The sequence below is a fragment of the Salvelinus namaycush genome, chromosome 27 (assembly GCF_016432855.1).
Source record: "Salvelinus namaycush isolate Seneca chromosome 27, SaNama_1.0, whole genome shotgun sequence".
In the NCBI taxonomy this organism is placed as follows: Eukaryota; Metazoa; Chordata; class Actinopteri; order Salmoniformes; family Salmonidae; genus Salvelinus; species Salvelinus namaycush.
This window is the reverse complement of record NC_052333.1, coordinates 11,587,141-11,600,491: the sequence shown is the minus strand read 5'-3', so window position 1 is coordinate 11,600,491 and position 13,351 is coordinate 11,587,141. Positions and strand designations below refer to the sequence as shown.

Here is a 13,351-nt window from a genome sequence, read left to right as displayed (position 1 = left end):
GAGAGAGAGGGGGAGGAAGAGGGTGAGCTTGAATCGGTTAAAAATGGCAGAAAAAAAGGATATGTTTTTTTTAAAGAAGAATGGTAGAAAGTGTAAAACAGAGTGAGTGTAACGGATGTGAAATGGCTAGCTAGTTAGCGGTGGTGCGCGCTAATAGCGTTTCAATCGGTTACGTCACTCGCTTTGAGACCTTGAATTAGTGGTTCCCCTTGCTCTGCAAGGGCCGTGGCTTTTGTGGAGCAATGGGTAACGACGCTTCGTGGGTGTCAGTTGTTGATGTGTGCAGAGGGTCCCTGGTTCGCGCCCGTGTCGAGGGGACGGACTAAAGTTATACTGTTACATGAGCTGAAGACAGGAGGAGAAATGGAAGTGAATGAGGTCGAAGTATCAGAGGTGGTAGGTGTGGTGAAGTTCTTGGAGCCCGAGACTTGCACCGAGGGTCAGGATAAAGATGAGTGTGACAGTAGGAGTGAAGCTTTTGGAAAAAGTGGACCCTTGCCTTTTGGCTGATCCATTTGTGGTTTCAGGGTGGATGAAAACAGAGTTGGGTGCTGTGGAATCATTGGTGAGGGTAACCAAAAGTGGTCTTATGATAATTTGTGTTTTTGCTGGTCAGAGGGAGAGGTGCTCTGCGTTAAACGAATGGGGGAAAGAAATGTGAAAGGAGTGATTACTGGGGTAGCAGTAAATGTAAAAGTTGACCAACTGAAGGGGAAGATTCCCGGTGTTTGATGCAACACTGTGGCGTGAGTGGTGAAACAGAATAGTCATTGTCTGTTCTTTTGAGTTTTGATGTTGAGTCGTTGCCCGACAAATAGATTTTAGGATATATAAGTTATCCTGTACAAGCTTTTGTGCCAAATACATCACATTGTTACAGGTGTCAAGCTTATGGGCATGTGGCAGCAGTGTGTAGGAGGGAGGTTCCTATGTGTGTAAAGGGCATGAGACAAAGGAATGTGTAACATTGAGGAAAGTAGTGGTATGTGTTAATTGTAGGGGTGCCCATTGGGCTGGGGATCGGAAATGTCCCATGCAAGACAGCCAGGTTGAGGTTTCAGAGTTAGAGTAGTGCAGAAGTTGTCATACGCTGAGGCAGTGAAGAAAGTAGAGGAAGATGGGTCAAGGGGTAGGGATTCTGAGAGGAGTGGTGTGAGTAGTAGATCTGTACCAGTGCAGAGGGATAGGTCAACAAGTGATATGTTTCAGTGAGATTGGATTTTTAGCATTTATAGCAATGGTTATCAACTGTACTGCAGGGATGGAATGTAAGTCGCAGAAAATGGAGGTTGTGGTGGCAGCTGCAGAGGTATTTGAGTGTGTGAGACATCAGAAGAGTGTTAAGTGGTAGTCCCATTATTTCAGGTTGTTGGCCTGATGTAGGACTAAATAGATTTAAATAGTGGAGTAGGGTGGTGTTATTTTTTGTGAGTGTTGTGTTAGATGGTAGGGTATTTTTTTTTTTTTTCAAGCAAAGTATAAGGGAGTTGTACTCCAGTCTAGTAGGTGGCAGTAATGCAACATTTATTGATGCCAACCACCATTAAACCTCAACGAAGAAGACGCACCCAAGCTGTTGAGAGGCCAGAACGCTCGGATCAACCCTACTCCTCGGCCAGAGCATCCAGTGTGTGCTCTGAACGCCCCGAGAGCGTAACGCTCTGAATTTACAAAACGGACAATCTAACAACGTTCTGAATTTTTACAAATGCCCAGAGCACACTAAGCGCTCTCTGGTACTCCAGAGTGAATTTACAAACGCACCCAGTGTACCAAGCAAAATGTGCAATGAATGACCTTAGAATTCAGACATACATTTCTAATCATGATAACAGGCAGACACCAAAGTTGGAGGTAGATGTTTTTAAATATTATTTCTAAAAAGTGTTACATGCTTTTTTAAATTCAAAACTGCATTATTTACAATGGTAATTCTTAATAAATATGCTCTCCCTAATTGTCATTGAGGGGTGAAACACCATTTAGTCAGCATCCCAAAAGGAGGAGGAAATTCTATGAATCCACCCATCTCCATTGTCCACCTAATGTGGCCAAACCCTCACATCTAAAGAAAAGCTGAATTAAGAATGTTAACTGAAGTATAGTACTATAATATAAAATGTACTCAAATCAAATGAGAAACAAAATCATAGATAAACACATTTCATTCACTAGTGTTTCAACATGACCATCAATAAGGGTGCATTACAGGTTGGCCTTAACTATTTTAAGGCCCACCTGTCCATCAACTGTTTCAACTTGAGTTAAATGAACATCCATTGCCAGGAATAACCTGTACACAAGTTATTGGAGTGCCTCAGAGTGCAGATGAGGAACAGCAACACTGTATTTCACAAATTTAGCAGTTCATTTTCATCTCAAAATGTTATTTCCATCCCTTTATCAAAGTTTTGGCTAACCAAACTTCTTAAACACACCCCAGGTCACTTTTTTACATGTTGTATTTCAAATATCTTGTCTTCATATAAAGTTACTTTTAAAGGGTACAGACTCACACCGGGCCTTGTGTTGGTATGACAACACCAGACGTAAACACAGTCCTATGTACTGTAGATGCTAGAACACAGGCTGATACCACATTGACTTGGTATCGATACACCCTGTATATAGTCTCATTATTATTTTACTGTGTTACTTTTATTTTATTTTTTTTACTTTATTTATTTTATTTAGTAAATATTTTCTTAAAACTGCATTGTTGGTTAAGGGCTTGTAAGTAAACATTTTTACGGTAAGGTCTACACCTGCTGTATTCGGCGCATGTGACAAATCAAATTTGATTTGATATGAGTAGTCTTAACACAGTGCCCCGTCACTCAGGCTAGAGAACTACAACTCAACTAGGTATCTCACTGAACAGGAGGACCCCACTGGGCCACAGCACTGGACGCAGCCAAGAGTCTAGGTCAGAGTTCAAAGGATAAGACAGACAAGTTCTGTACCAGAGATGGAGGAAGAAAGATATTATTCCTTTGAATAGTATAGCCCACAAACAGAGGAGATGACCTCAGACACGTAGCGAGAGAGGAGAGGAAGGGATAGTACAATGATATAAGAAAGGTGAGAACAGTCCTGGATGATGGGTAGATTAGGAGGAGTGTAAGAAGCGGTTGAAGGCGTTGTAGGCTGACTCCAGGTCAAACAGCATCTGGCGAACCTGGGAGTCATCCAGCTCATCAGAGGCTGACATGCTGCTGAGAGTGGTCAACCTAAAGAGGAAAACACGCAACTCTTTACCTTCGGAATTACAATACTATTTTAGTGTTACACCTACTGTCATTGTTAGACAATACGGGCCAGTTTCCCAGACACAGATTAAGCCTAGTCATATATTAAAAAGCATGGTCAATGAGGATTCTCCATTGAAAGTGCTTCTTAGTCCAAGACTAGGCTCAACCTGTGTCTGAGAAACCAGCCCTAAATGTGTGTAAGTGAGGTATATCTTTACCAGAGGGTGACTTTGTCCTTGGCCTCATTGTCTGGGGGCATGTTGCTCATTCTGTTCATGGTCTCCATCAGCTCTCTCAGGTCTGGTTGGATCTGATCAATTCAAACCACCCCATCAGTCAATGAAACATAGAAACAATACCGGACCCTAACCACTTTACCTGACAGGTTATATGGCTGCGTTTACACAGGCAGCCCAATTCTGATCTTTTGCCCAATTATTAATCTTCTGACCAATCACATCAGATATTTTGCTAAAAAAATGAGCAAAAGATCAGAATTGTCCTATGTAGCCTATAAATAGGAACTCTGAGGATTTCCAAGCCCTAATTACTTTAGAGGTGATATGTTGATGTTCATCGTCACTTGACCTAAGTCTGATCTATTTACCTCATCCATCGCCCGGATTTCCAGACGTAGCTTGTCCATCACCGTGATAAAGAGCTGGGGATAAGAGAGGCGAAACAGAGACGAAGGATAATAATGTGTAAGCTTAACTGACGATTTCACTGTCTGTCAGAAACCTGAAATGTACTGCAGAACAATCACACACTTTCAAATGTGTGGTCTGACAAGGTAAAAATCTGTCATTCTGCCCCTGAGCAAGGCACTGTTCACCGGGCGCCGATGACGTGGATGTCGATTAAGGCAACCCCCGCATCTCTCTGATTCAGAGGGGTTGGGTTAAATGTGGAAGACACATTTCAGTTTAATGCATTCAGTTGTACAACTGACTAGGTATCCCCCTTTCCTTTCCTACCAGTCTGATCTTATGAAAGAGTTTGAATTTGTGTGTTATATCTCTCCTATGCTATTCCTCTCTGTACAGCGGCCTTGCTGGATCTTGACAGGATTGATGTGGGATGCAGTTTGCTGTGGCACTTAAGGGGGCACCAACAGCGTTCTGGGATGAGCCAGAACATGCGTAAAATTAAGAAAAAGACTTAGTGCCAGAACAGAACGCACTTTATTATTAAATCGATATTGGACCGCAAATTATTCAATGTTGGCAAAAAATGGCAGTGATCCCAGCGTCTGAAATCACTTAGTGTTTAATGTCATGAGCATGGCGAAGAGACCTACCGATACGATATCAGCAATGCAGCGATTCAGGTTGCCCTTGTCATCCTTGATGGTGATTGGTCGATCCTCCTTGATTCTCTCCATAGCTAGCGGGCAGTCAAGCTGATATACAAGAGAAGGGAGAGGAGAACAATATGAAATACAAACCAATGTACTCATATTCAGATATTGTTCTAGAGTTCAGCAGTCAGCAGATGGCTAAAGCACGTACACATCTGGGATCAGCCACTTTACGTTACAGTGAGTGGATTCCATTAACTGCAAAAGCTGCACTCCACTCCAAGTGTGACTGATATAAACTCACTCTGTACTTCCTGCAGAAGTCGTCGATAGAACCCACGTCAGATCCCTGGACCTGTTTGAAAGCAGCCTTGTACTGCACCAGTAGCCTGGAGCAAGCAGCCGTGTACCTGATGGAAACACACAGTAATGGATCTCATTCTCTAATGTTGAAGTAACCTCATACAGTACTTTCAGAAAGTATTCATACGCCTTGACTTTTTCCACATTTTGTTGTGTTGCAGCCTGAATTTAAAATATAATTTGTGTCACTGGTCTACACACAATACCCCATAATGTCAAAGTGGAATTGTTTTTAGACATTTGTACAAATTAAAACTGAAAAGTCGAGACAATCCCTTTGTTATGGCAAGCCCAAATAAGTTCAGGAGTATAAATGTGCCTCTTAAGGATCCACCCCTTTTTTCAATTTTCGCCTAAAATGACATACCCAAATCTAACTCAGCTCAGGATCTGAAGCAAGGATATGCATATTCTGATACCATTTGAAAGGAAACACTTTTCGTTTGTGGAAAGTTTGTGGAAATGTGAAATTAATGTAGGAGAATATAACACATGAAATCTGGTAAAAGATAATACAAAGAAAAAAACTTTTTTGTACCATCATCTTTGAAATGCAAGAGAAAGGCCAAAATGTATTATTCCAGCCCAGACGCAATTGAGATTTTGGCCACTACATTTAAAAAAATATTTTTTTACTTTTTTTTAGTCATTTAGCAGACGCTCTTATCCAGAGCGACTTACAGTAGAGTGCATACATTTTATTACATTTTACATACTGAGACAAGGATATCCCTACCGGCCAAACCCTCCCTAACCCGGCCGACGCTATGCCAATTGTGCGTCGCCCCACGGACCTCCCGGTTGCGGCCGGCTGCGACAGAGCCTGGGCGCGAACCCAGCCCAGCCTGGGCGCGAACCCAGAGACTCTGGTGGCGCAGCTAGCACTGCGATGCAGTGCCCTAGACCACTGCGCCACCCGGGAGGCCTACATGGCAGCAGTGTATGTGCAACGTTTTACACTGATCCAATGAACCATTGCATATCTGTTCAAAATGTATCAAGACTGTCCAAATATGCCTAATTGTTTTTTAAATACATTTCCAAGTTCATAATTGTGCACTCTCCTCAAACAATAGCATGGTATTCTTTCACTGTAATAGCTACTGTAAATTGGACAGTGCAGTTAGATTAACAAGAATTTAAGCTTTCTGCCTATATCAGATATGTCCATGTCCTGGGATTTTTTGTTTGTTACTTACAACCTCATACTAATCACATTAGCCTACCTTAGCTCAGCTGTCCCGCGGGGGGACAACAACAATCTCGTAGAGGTTAACAAGTCACAAAAAAGTTTCATGGACTCACTGTGTGCAAGAATACTACAAAAATCACTGAAGCTGGAGACTCATCTCTCCCTCACTAACTTTAAGCACCAGCTGTCAGAGCAGCTCACAGATCACTGCACCTGTACATAGCCCATCTGTAAATAGCCCATCCAACTTCCGCATCCCCATACTGTTATTTATTTGATTCATTTTGCTCCTTTGTACCCAAGTATCTCTACTTGCACATTCATCTTCTGCACATCTATCACTCCAGTGTTTAATTGCTATATTGTAATTATTTTGCCACTATGGCCTAATTATTGCCTTACCTCCCTTATCCTACCTCATTTGCACACACTGTATATAGACTTTTTCTATTGTACTATTGACTGTATGTTTGTTTATTCTATGTGTAACTCTGTGTTGTTGTTTGTGATGCACTGCTTTGCTTTATCTTGGCCAGCTCGCAGTTGTAAATGAGAACTTGTTCTCAACTAGCTTACCCGGTTAAATAAAGGTGTTTTATTTTTATGGTGTTTAACGTGATTTTTGAATGACTACCTAATGTCTGTACCACACACATACAATTATCTGTTAGGTCCTTCAGCTGAGCAGTGCATTTGAAGCACAGATTCAACCACAAAAATCAGGGAGGTTTTCCCAATTCCTTGCAAAGCGAGATAATTTTTTTTTTTTTTAAAAGCAGACATTGAATATCCCTTTGAGCATGTTAAAGTTATTCATTATACTTTGGATGGTGTATTAATTCACTCAGTCACTACAAAGACACAGGCGTGCTTCCTAACTCAGTTGCTGGAGAGGAAGGAAACCACTCAGGGATTTCACCATGAGGCCAATGGTGAATTTAAAAAATGTACAGTTTAATGGCTGTGATGGGAGAAAACTGAGGATGGATCAACAACATTCTAGTTACTCCACAACACTAACCTAAATGACAGAGTGAAAAGAAGGAAGCCTGAACAGAATAAGGAAGCCCGTACAGAATAAAAATATTCCAAAACATGCATCCCGTTTGCAATAAGGCAGTAAAGTAAAACTGCTTAAATGTGGCAAATAAATCTACTTCATGTCCTGAATAGAAAGTGTTATGTTTGGGGCAAATCCAACACATGACTGAGTATCAACTCTTCATATTTTCAAGCATGGTGGTGGCTGCATCATGTTATGGGTATGCTTTTCATTGGCAAGGACTAGGGAGATTTTTAGGATAAAAATAAACATAATAGATCTAATTACAGGCAAAATCCTAGAGGTAACCCTGGATCAGTCTTCTTTCCAACAGACACTGGGACACAAATTCACCTTTCACCTTTCAGCAGGACAATAACCTAAGACACAAGGCCAAATATACACTGGAGATGCTTACCAAGACGACAGTAAATGTTCCTGAGTGGCCTAGTTACAGTTTTGACTTAGACTTGAAAATGGCTGTCTAGCAATGATCAACAACCAACTTGACAGAGTTTAACTAAATATGAGCAAATATTGTACAATCCAGGTGTGCAAAGCTCTTAGAGACTTATCCAGAAAGACTCAGCTGTAATCACTGCCAAAGGTGATTCTAACATGTATTGATTGACTCAAGGGGTTGAATATTTAAGTAATCAAGATATATTTGTATTTTTCATAACTTCTAACATTTGTAAAAAATGTTTCTTCCACTTTGACAGAGTATTTTATGTAGATCTTTGACCAAAAATTACAATTAAATCCATTTTAATCCCACCTTGTAACAACTAATTCTGAAAAAAGTACAATTTTTTTCAACATGTTTTTTTACAAAAGGAAAGATTTGGAGTTACATAAACTTGGATTTGATTTTTTCACCAGGTACATATGCAGGACGCTACCCTCCACAGCATGGCCTTTGGTCCAGATCAAAACTCCAAACCTACAACCTAATTCTGACCAAAATTAACCAGAGAGATTACTGCTTCCAAGGTATTATTTTCCCAAGCTATACTGAGGGTGCTCTAGCCAACAAACAGTAGAAACCTGAGTGCACCATTCTAACCTGGAACTGAGCCAGATTCAATTAGCACTAAGGTGTGAAGTAAAAGGCCTTTCGCCCAACAAGTGTCAGGAGTCTTTGAAGCGTCCTCTGAAGCCCACTCCTGCTGTTCACTGGCATTTTCTACAAGAAATCTGCCTCCAGAAATAAAAGCTTCTCCCAAGTGGGTGTGACACCTACTCCCGTTGCCTGCTGCACTACTACTTGGATTCCACCTGGCGATCTGTTCACTGTCTGCCCTGGCCTGTCTCCCCCTGTCTGTCACACACTCCCCCCTCTCTGTTCACTGTCTGCCCTGGCCTGTCTCCCCCTGTCTGGTACAGGTAGGTCCACCACACTCCCCCCTCTCTGTTCACTTTCTGCCCTGTCTCCCCCTGTCTGGTACAGGTAGGTCCACCATACTCCCCCCTCTCTGTTCACCGTCTGCCCTGGCCTGTCTCCCCCTGCCTGCTACAGGTACCTCCACCACACTCACCCTTCTCTCCTGAGCTTTCGCTTGTCTCCAGCGCACACGCACAGTTGGGGCGAGTGACTCTGAACTTACAATGGCTAGCCCCAAGTCGTTAAATATTTTATTTTTTTCTTGTGCATTTTGCTTCATGACTCCTGCATACTTTGTTGAGTACAAACTTTCTTTAACCAACCGTGGGACAGGCTATGTTTGTTCCCACACTCGGGACTTTGACTCTCTATTGGTGACACAGACTTTTGGCCTCCCATCCTATTCCAACCACCTCTCACCGGCTTTGTATTCATATTACCTGATGAAATTGCTGTACAATATGATCTTGTTACCACCTGATGCACATTCAGATGTCATAAATCAGCACTGCAGAGCTCTCCCTGTACTATGCCGTGCCTTGATTGTATTACTGTTGATGATATCTGGAAATGTGCATGTACACCCTGGCCCATCATCTACCAGTTGCTAGCCCCAATTCTGACTTGTGCTCTGATATCTGCTTCACTGATTTCTGCTCTCGTAAAAGCCTGCGTTTTCTGCACATAAACACTAGAAGCTTATTACCTAAAATGGATCAATTGAAAGTGTGGGTTCACAGCTCCAATCCAGATGTGTTGGTCATTACTGAGACGTGGTTAAGAAAGAGTGTTTAGAATACTGATGTTAACCTTTCTCAGCAAGACAGATCTTCCAAAGGTGGAGGAGTGGCAATCTTTACCAGGATCACCATTAGTGCTCGGTTGTTTCCACCAAGTCTGTCCCCAAACAATTTGATTTGCAGGTTTTAAGCATTAAACTTTCAAATAGCTCTTTGTTGTCTGTTGCTGGGTGCTATCGTCCTCCATCAGCACCAGCCTGTACCCTACCTCCCTTAAGCTCTCTCCTGGCCCCTTACACTAAGTCTGAATTTGTCCTGCTAGGTGACCTAAATTGGGACATGCTTAAACCACCTGACCACGTCCTAAAGCAATGGAATTCCCCAAATCTTTCTCAGATTATCACAAATCCCATAAGGTATGACTCCAAACACACAGAAAAGGCTACTCTCCTCAATGTAATCCTCACAAATAATCTCGATAGGTATCAGTTGGTGTTTTCTGTCATGACCTTAGTGATCACTGTTTTACAGCCTGTGATCGTAATGGCTGCTCAGTGAAACGCCCTGTCCTGATTTGTCATAGACGCTTGTTAAGAAACTTTAATGAACAAGCCCTCCTTCATGAACTGGCCTCTGTAAAATGGTATAGAATCAGCTTGATCACCTCTGTTGAAGACGCTTGGACCTTCTTTTTTTTATATTTTCAGTGGTATTGTTAACACACACTTCCCCATAAAGAAAATTAGAATTAAAAACAGGTTCAGCACCTGGTTCGGGGGGCTGAGCATGGCTGAGCTCTTTAAATCACCACTCATTAAGTAAGGATTCCTATTTGACTCAGCCATGCCTCGTTGCGCGTCCAACATTTTCTCCCACCCCTTCTAATGCGACTATCCCCGATGCTTCTCCCTCTTTTTCCCCTGCCCCGCAACAAAGTTTCTCCCTGCAGGCAGTCACTGAGTCTGAGGTGCTAAAGGAGGTCCTTAAACTTGACCCCCAAAAAACATCTGGGTCAGATGGTTTAGACACTTTCTTTTTTAAGGTTGCTGCCCCTTTCATCGCCAAGCCTGTCACTCCTTTCTGGGGAGTTTCCCATTGCTTGGAAGGGAAATGCTATTTTTATTGACTTGGCCAAAGCTTTTGATACGGTAGACCATTCCATTCTTGTGGGCCAGCTAAGGAGTATTGGTGTCTGCGGGGTCTTTGGCCTGGTTTGCTAACTACCTCTCTCAAAGAGTGCAGTGTATAAAGTCAGAAAATCTGCTGTCTCAGCCACTGCCTGTCACCAAGGGAGTACCCCAAGGCTCAATCCTAGGCCCCACGCTCTTCTCAATTTACATCAACAACATAGCTCAGGCAGTAGGAAGCTCTCTCATCCATTTATATGCAGAGAATACAGTCTTATACTCAGCTGGCAGCTGCCCGGATATTGTGTTAAATGCTCTACAACAATGCTTTCTAAGTGTCCAACAAGCTTTCTCTGCCGTTAACCTTGTTCTGAACACCTCCAAAACAAAGGTCATGTCACAGGGCTTCCAAGTGGCGCAGTGGTCTAAGACACTGCATCTCAGTGCTAGACGTGTCACTACAGACAACCTGGTTCGAAATCAGACTGTATCACAACCGGCCGGGATTGGGAGTCCCATAGGGCGGCTCACAATTGGCCCAGCGTCGTCCGAGTTTGGCTGATATAGGCCGTCATTGTAAATAAGAATTTGTCCTTAATTGACTTGCCTAGTTAAATAAAGGTTAAAAAACTAATTTAAAAAATAAATGTGGGTTGGTAAGAAGAATACCCCTCTCCCCACATGTGTGATTACTACCTATGATGGTTTAGAGCTTGAGGTAGTCACCTCATACAAGTACTTGGTAGTATGTAGTACTAGACGGTACACTGTCCTTCTCTCAGCACATATCAAAGCTGCAGGCTACCATCATAATTGTTCCTCTTTCACCTCAGCTGCCAAACTAAGCCTGATTCAGATGACCACCCTACCCATGCTAGATTACGGAGACATAATTTAGAGATTGGCAGGTAAGGGTGCTCTCGAGCGGCTAAATGTTCTTTACCATTTGGCCATCAGATTTGCAACCAATGCTCCTTATAGGACACATCACTGCACTCTATAAACTGGTCATCTCTATATACTCGTCACAAGACCCACTGGTTGATGCTTATTTATAAAACCCTCTTAGGCCTCACTCCCCCCTATCTGAGATATCTACTGCAGCCCTCATCCTCCACATACAACACCCGTTCTGCCAGTCACATTCTGTTAAAGGTCCCCAAATCACACACATCCCTGGGTCTCTCCTCTTTTCAGTTCGCTGCAGCTAGCGACTAGAACGAGCTGCAACAAACACTCAAACTGGACTGTTTTATCTCAATCTCTTCATTCAAAGACTCAATCATGGACACTCTTACTGACAGTTGTGGCTGCTTTGTGCGATGTATTGTTGTCTCTACCTTCTTGACCTTTGTGCTGCTGACTGTGCCCAATAATGTTTGTACCATGTTTGTGCTGCTGTGTTCAAAAAGAACACATTTTTGTTGTAGCCCTGGACAAACACACCTCATTCAACGCTTAATGATTAGCTGACAAGTTGAATCAGGTGTGCTTGTCCAGGTTTACAATAAGAAAATGTGGGGATACTTGAGGATCAGGGTTGGGAAACACTGGTCTATGACACACGCACACACAACCAGTCAGAGTATATAAACTCACTCATTAGGAGTCACACAGTCTTTGATGTAAGCTTTCTCCAGGGCCTGAAGGGTCTTCACCACAGCAAACAGCTCTGCCATGTTGTCAAACCTTGATAAATACAAGCACAACGCTCAATGTTAACATCTCACCGACATGGTTTGTGAATAGCGTTTATCATGAATTTACAGTCAATGTTCACTTACTTCTCTCTCTCTCTGGCATTCTTGTACAATTTTACTTCCTAAAAAACAAAGTGCATTATTTCTTATTTTGGATTTTGTAAAAGCTGGTAACATTCGGGGAAACTCAAAGCCAGAGCTCCACCAAATATGCCATAAATATGCCATTCAATTATGCAAACCCTACAAAACCCCACTTACCTCATACAATTCAGGTTTATTGACAGGAGCTATAATGAAGAGAAGTATAAAGGCATAACAGAGATGCTTTATAAGAAGACCACATCTCTTTGATGATCACGTCTATAAGATGTCTCTAAAAAAGCCTGGGTCTTCTTACTTTCTTGTATTCTTCTTATTTCTATTTCTCGTGTGTTTTTGGTTCTATCTTATGTTCTTTTTAGTGCTTGATATTGATATTGATTACTGCATTGTTGGGTTGGAGCTTGCAAGAAAGCCATTTCACTGTACTTGAGCACGTGACATTAAAACTTGAAACTTGAGTACATTTGTGACTGTCTCAGGTAAAACTTACCTCCTCCCATACCTCCTGCGACAGGTATTCCGTGAAACATGGTGACTGCTGCCGTTTCACAACTTTATCTAGTAAAAGTAATACATGTTACAGATGCATTTCAAATACTTTAGCTAAAACATCAAAGTTAATTAAATTGACTGTAAACTGTGGCTGTAGCGATCTGTCACGTTAGTTAGCTTGCAAAGAGAGAATACAAGCAGGAAGTCCTCAATTGGCTAGCAAGCACGCAATGTAGCTTATCTAGCTAGCTACACTTTGATGAATTCACCACTCGTTTAGCTAATTACAAAGGTTGGTAAGGGCAATGATTAGATAAATAGATGTCAACAACAACATTCAAAGATGATGACATTAACTACTGTAGATATTTTATGAAAAATAAGCTAGTTAGCTAGCTAGCATTTCCTTTGTGATTTATTTAACCAAAACAATCACCCATTTGGCACAATATATTAGCTGGATAAAATAGGCCACTTCACAATACACTACTATTACGTCGATTGAAATAATATACACATGTTATTCGACCAATACTTCAATAATAAATCAAAATGTTCTGGAAATATTTAACTCACCCCCTTGGTAAACTGAAGTGACGTCAGTGTAAACACACCCCTCGCGGAACCAAAGGACCCACAGACATTGCAAAACATA

The 13,351-nt window shown here is 42.0% G+C and overlaps 1 protein-coding gene across 3 annotated transcripts; it reads right to left on the bottom strand.

The window, feature by feature from the left end:
• Nucleotides 1–2,960: 2,960 nt before the first annotated feature.
• On the bottom strand, nt 2,961–13,317 carry LOC120022507 (vacuolar protein sorting-associated protein 28 homolog). Of its 3 annotated transcripts, none has more exons than XM_038966453.1 (10): nt 13,273–13,317; nt 12,695–12,762; nt 12,361–12,389; nt 12,184–12,221; nt 11,999–12,088; nt 4,856–4,961; nt 4,552–4,653; nt 3,859–3,912; nt 3,470–3,561; nt 3,110–3,230 (listed from the first exon to the last, which is right to left on the bottom strand). In XM_038966453.1, exons 2-10 carry the CDS (start codon nt 12,732–12,734, stop codon nt 3,110–3,112), a joined length of 672 nt encoding a protein of 223 aa, XP_038822381.1. In that variant the 5' UTR covers nt 12,735–12,762; nt 13,273–13,317. The 3 variants fall into 3 exon arrangements, with proteins under 3 accessions (XP_038822380.1, XP_038822381.1, XP_038822382.1); XM_038966454.1 differs by lacking the exon at nt 13,273–13,317 and adding an exon at nt 13,133–13,251; XM_038966452.1 differs by lacking the exons at nt 12,361–12,389; nt 13,273–13,317 and adding an exon at nt 13,133–13,252 and having other exon boundaries at nt 2,961–3,230.
• Between the last annotated feature and the right edge of the window lie 34 nt (nt 13,318–13,351).

Excerpts from the sequence above, each read along its gene's own strand:
- LOC120022507 (XM_038966452.1), bottom strand. Across the intron at positions 12,222-12,694 it reads CGCAGGAGGTATGGGAGGAG|GAAGTAAAATTGTACAAGAA; the intron begins GTAAGTTTTACC and ends TTTGTTTTTTAG. Across the intron at positions 3,913-4,551 it reads GCATTGCTGATATCGTATCG|CTCTTTATCACGGTGATGGA; the intron begins GTAGGTCTCTTC and ends TCTTATCCCCAG.